The 6000-nt window shown below is 31.9% G+C and overlaps 1 protein-coding gene across 3 annotated transcripts in view; it reads right to left on the bottom strand.

Annotated features, from left to right (window-relative positions):
• Positions 1-1349: 1349 nt before the first annotated feature.
• LOC116162685 (RNA-binding protein Nova-1) overlaps positions 1350-6000 on the bottom strand; it is a 75145-nt gene continuing 70494 nt past the window's right edge. For all 3 annotated transcript variants that reach the window (XM_031476355.1, XM_031476354.1, XM_031476356.1), the window contains exon 7: positions 1350-4189. In XM_031476355.1, the coding sequence (XP_031332215.1) occupies positions 3966-4189 (224 nt within the window). In that variant the 3' untranslated portion in view covers positions 1350-3965. The remainder of the gene's footprint in view (positions 4190-6000) is intronic.

Below are 6000 nucleotides of genomic sequence, written 5' to 3'. Positions count from 1 at the left end.
GAAAACCACAAAATTGTTAATTTCAAAATGATTATCGACCTATATTATAAAGCCATACAACATTCTTAACTGTGTTGTCAGCTAACAGTGTTGTTAAGACATGTGATTGGATGTTCAATAACATCATTCTTACGCCGGCCCGTGTGTCGCAGTTGAGTTGAAGCTGGACTGCGGTACTAAGGGTCCTTGGTTCGAATCCGGCTACAGGAATGGGTATGTAAATGTGTAGTGGGTTAGGATGGTATAGAGCAGGCTTAGCTGAAACCCCGCCCACTCAATACTAAAGACAACAAGTTAAAAAAGTAATCGTAAACGATTTACAAAAAGCGCGTTTCCACTTGCATTCATTTCTCATTTGTCAGATAAAACTTCTATTAAAATCGTAAAAATTCGGCCACAAATATGAAAGATAGCGTTGCATATGTGCAATCCATTTTTCGCCATTGAAGTTTCATACCCCAAGTTTATTGCAATTTAATCTGTTTTATTGATATTATCGAAGATATTGATATCATTGAGTTGAGGTTATGCCACAAACTGATAGTTTAGTTTATAATATTGTTTTTTCGATAACTACCTACTATACATTATACCTACTACAAACAAGTTGAAATAATTCAAGACATTTATATGCTCTTACTTTATAATCAATTTTTTATATTAAATTATGCTAGTTTTGAAGTGCTATTATTTCTATTTGAAGAGTTTTTCAAAACAAAAAATATGTATTCCAAATTTCTGTAATATCGGGCAAAAAACAAAAAATCTAAAATCCCATTGTTGTTACTTCAACTACACCAAAGTAGCTATATTGCATTTAATCAATTATGTGGAAATTGATTGATAATTTTACCCAAATTGCTAAATTAAAATTTTATTTATAGCAAAAAGAAATCTAAAAGGGCAATTTCTTTGAATCATAATCATTTTTTAATAAATCTTTTTTATCAAATAAGTTTATTCAGCCTTTATTTTTCTCTTATACAAAATAAATTAAGTTTACAATAAACCTAATTTGAATACAAATTTCAAATTGACTAGAATATTATCAGGCTAATTGTAAAGTTAAATGGACGGATAACACACAAAGATTTGTACTAATTTTGAATAAGTAAACGAAATGAAGGTAGCTAAACGATGGAGGTGTTTGGATAACAAAACATTTAATTAGCTTATTGCAAGAGGAGCAATTCAGTCATTCTCTAAACACTTCCAAAGCTTTTCGAGTTAATTTGTCGCCGTGAACTATGTGTGAAATAAAACTAAAGCTTTATGAATTAATAAAGAGGAGAACGGAAAATGGTCATGTTTGCTGTATGTTTAAATGAGGAGTTATGAATAATACGATATATGGCACTATGAATTTTATTGAATTATAATGTAGTTGACAATGCTGTGAACTAACTAATTTAAATTTGTAAACTACAAACAATGGTACAAATATATATAATATGCTCACGTGTACCAAATTTTGTAGAATGTGCATATTTCAAAAACTGTAAATGTGTATAAATAAAAACAGCAACCCGTTTTACCAAATTTAAAGGTACGAACATCTGTAAATAAAAGTAATTTAGGTAAATACACTGTAGTACGTATCATATAGATACCTAACTGGATGGAGAGGTAGACGTGTAAATTACCTAAATTTTATAAAATTTCGTATGAGGATGAACAATAACAAAAGAAACATTCTACGATTAAATTTGTTAACACAATCACAAATCGTGCAAAAAATACTCACTAGTATGGTAACTAAGTATAAATCAGGTAACCCTGAAACCATATCACACCTCACATCCATCTCCATTAATAAGGTATACCTACACCATTAGCCCCATAAATTACTTACATCTACAGTAAAACTTATTTATCTATTTTTTATAGGATTTTCAACCCTCAGTTTCCTACAGCTAATGACTAAATGATCGTGATGCAATAAAACAACATATATATTATACAGGAGATGCACTAAAAATATTGCACCTTCTAATTGATTAAAATTTTCATTAAAAAAACGGCAATTATTTCCATCGTTAGGATATTAACGAAAATATTGAACATAAAAAAATAAAGGATTTAACAAAAGTAGTAACAAATATTACGATAAACAAATTGAATACATGAAATGTTTCTAGCTAAAAATGTATGGCCGTCGCAATCACATTTGGTTGCTGATTTTGTAAAACACACCAACAAATAAAGCAACATCGGTTATATATGTATGTAACGAAGTATGCATAATAATAACGTTTCAATGTGGCAGATCAACAACCAAATCGTTGCATTAAAGTCAGTTGTGAGTATCACAGCAGTAGTAAATGTTGTACAGAAAAAGTGTATTTATAAAAAGTTTTGAGGCAACTGAACGGAATTTATCTACTTTGTTAACAGGTGGCTTTGATTTTTCATTCTGTGATAAAGCGTATATTATTAAATCGTCGAATAGTAGATGCAGAATATAACATTTGACGTAATGTCCTATTCTCAATAAAACTATATCAAACTACAGTGATCACATACATTTAGACAATGAAAACTATGCTTTGTGTATGACTTGGTACCTTTTAACTTGCCGTTAACAATCGTTTTTGTAAATAATCTTATATTTAATATGACTCCAATATGCACAGCATTGATCAGCGAGGGAATGCCACAAAAATTCTACGTCCCGCATAGATTTCTATATCTACTACTTCCAGCTCCAAATTCATAATTAACAAACTTAGAATCTACTTTAAATCTAGTATGTACTCATAGTCAACAAAAATAATTTTTTAAATATTAACATCGTCTATACAAAGTGAATCGATTGATTAACGGCTACGTTAAAACATTGTCTTGCACAAGTCCAAACATTAACAATATTAACAACATGCGATAACAACAATATATAATTTTCAGTTATATTTTACCTTTCCATAGGATTTCTTTTATATAATTATATAGATCTATAAGAAGGAATAACAGTTCAAAAGTCAGGTGATAAATAGAATGACTATGTCTATGGCTATATACAATGTCATGCTCGAGTTCACAGGACTACCGATACCGACAGGAATAACTCTTCCTCTTACAAATTGCATAATCGTTATCAAAATTTATTCAACTTTTACTAGATAAAATTTTAACAGTTTGCACATGTGAGGCAAGAAACAGGTACAAGTACTTTTAGACCGAAAACGCTCCACACAATGTACTAGTGTTGAATAAAACTTGATGGCGATTATAATCGCTTTAAAATTATGATTTTTATTAAAATCTCTCATAAAAATAATTGTCTCCCATTAAAAATAAACATTAATTTTGTATATGAATAATATTTAAAATTGATTTCTCATTACAGGGCATTCCCAATTCTACTCTAACTTTAAATTAACCTTAAAATGGAAAAAGGAATGTGCAAGTTCTACTATTTAAACAAACAGAACACCCTGTATAATATGCCAGTTACTTTGCTATACTTGTAAATATAATTTTAACGTTTGTAATGACCGTAATAGAAAATAAACTGACATAATTCGTGTAAAGTGAAGGTACAGATACCAGAGCTAGTAACAAAGATTATCACAATTTCAAGTTTACGCTAAACTTTAATGATTACGTAATAATAAACTTTGTAACAATTTCTTAATAAAATATAATAATCAACGCAACAAGTAAGAAAATAATGACAATGTTTAATGTTTCCCTCAACAAATATATACAAATCAAAAATTTTATATAAAAAAAATAAACATCTCCTAATAAAATATTTACAGAAACAACAACAAAAGAAAGATGATTATCACGATTTCGGGTACTGTTCGTAACAGTAATTTAAAATATGAAGATTGATTTTGAAAAAACGTTATTATACAACTAATGATTTCGCTACAATTAAAAATGAAACACGAACAGAATTAGTAATTTCCATTTTCTGTACCTGCATGGATGGTCGGTGATGGTGAACTAGGTTCATGTTATCACTGTATGCCGAGCGTACTTAGAGTATTGTTGCGTGCACGTTTGAGTTCCTCTTCGGAGATGCGTTGCTCGATGAGATATTGTGCGGTGTTAATCGCGTTCGGGTTCCCGGTAATGGTGACGATACGATTGCGTGTTCCTGGCGCGAATATGCCCTTTTTGGAAATTTGTATATTGGCACCGCTCATGTTTTGAATTTCGACCAGGGACCGACCTCCTGGACCTGAAAAATTAAATTATTTGTTCTAGAAATTACCGTCTATTTAAATGTTATGAACTGTGTATTTAATCATTTGGTGGTAAATGAACGCGCATGAATTTTATTTTGCAAAGTGAAGGGAAGCGTTTATGCACATGCAAAAAATTCAGGAAAAGTTTGACTTTCTGGGATGTTACCATTTCTTACTACCCATGTAAAAATGTAGAATCCAGTGAACCACCATTTCTGAAATTTGACCCACCGTTATTTTTTAAATGCAACAACCTGTATATTTAATATCAATTTTTTTGTCCTGATTCATTGATGTATCACAACCTATATTTTTTTAAGTAGGCCATGGATTCATGGAGATTTTGTTTTGTTTCATTATGGTAACTAAGGCAGCCGATACAAAACAATAAAAATGAATGAAACATCCATTGAAACCAATCAATAAAAATGGTTGACAGTATACAGGCTGTTTCACGCACACCGTTACCTAAAAGTATTCAGACTCCCATTCATAATTTCAATCTGCAAATTTGCTACCAACATAGTTTTTTATGCTCTATCGAAAGAAAATATTATCATGATCATTTCACTTCCGGTATGGATAGCAACTTTCTTATTTTAAATAGAACACCCTATATTTTATTGCATTTTCGAAATCTACATGAAAATCTACGTCATTTGATACCACATTTCCCTATACCTAGCATCAAAGGTTTTCAAGTTATTCAGGATTTTTCAAAAATTTTGACTGCTGTTCTTTAGCGCCATGTACCTATATAGTTTCATTTTTCCATTTCTCTTTTTGTGATAGATGCTATGAAAGCTGCCGCAATGAAACGCATAATACTGTACTTCATAGATGGATCTATCTCACTTTGTTTACCACCCGCACTTAAGGGAGGTATTGCATTGGGGCAAAAAATGACCCCCTCCCCACTTTTTTTTACGGAAATACACGTTTTGAAACACCAGGAATCCGAATCAAATAAAATCTAGATGATGTCGGTCTGTCAGTCCGCCTGTACACTCAATTCCGGCTGCACCGATTGGAACCAAATTTGGTAAAAACATTCTAAGACATAAAAGGAAGAGCTGAAAAGCTATTGACCAAAATCGCGCATGCACAAGTGTGTCAAACTCTCATTTCCGACTAAACGGTTAAACCGATTGGGACCAAATTTGGTACACATATTCATAGGCATAAAAAGGTAGAATTCTTAGACCATATAGTACATGGACTGCTAATTGTAACTAAAATATGGTCAAGGACATCGCCTGGGTATGTGCGTTTCAGGGTAAACGAGTCTCTCCGAAGTTGTCCGATGAGACACGATTTGTGGCTGTCAACCTATAAATTAACAAATGTCAATTAATTAATTGCCCAGATATGGCAAAAAAAGCAAACCTATTCTAATTTGTGGACGTATAGAAGATACTCAAGAGTATTTAAAGCTTCCTGTACTACGTGGTTACCATAAAAGCTACTCTTTACGCGATCCGAGTGGTGTTTACATGACTTTAGTTTACCCTGAGATTCACATACCCACGACTACAGTAAGTAAGGTAGAATTGCGCATGCGCAGGTGTGCGGTTGGTATCTGTGCTAGCCTCAGCAAATTTTTTTTATTTGTTTTGAAAATTTCAATAGCAATGTATCTAATGAAAAAGATATAGGTAGTCGACCAGCATTTGATCAAAACAATAAATTTATATACCAGGATTTTCCTTAGTTTGCGCGCACTTCATCAATTCGGTTTTTTGGGGAATATTGTACGGTCAGCCGACACAACTGTTGAGTGTGTTGGAGACGTTAGTAATAATTG

This window comes from Photinus pyralis, unplaced genomic scaffold (assembly GCF_008802855.1).
Source record: "Photinus pyralis isolate 1611_PpyrPB1 unplaced genomic scaffold, Ppyr1.3 Ppyr1.4_LG2, whole genome shotgun sequence".
In the NCBI taxonomy this organism is placed as follows: domain Eukaryota; kingdom Metazoa; phylum Arthropoda; class Insecta; order Coleoptera; family Lampyridae; genus Photinus; species Photinus pyralis.
The sequence above is the reverse complement of the archived record's forward strand: the minus strand, read 5'-3'. Positions and strand labels throughout refer to the sequence as shown.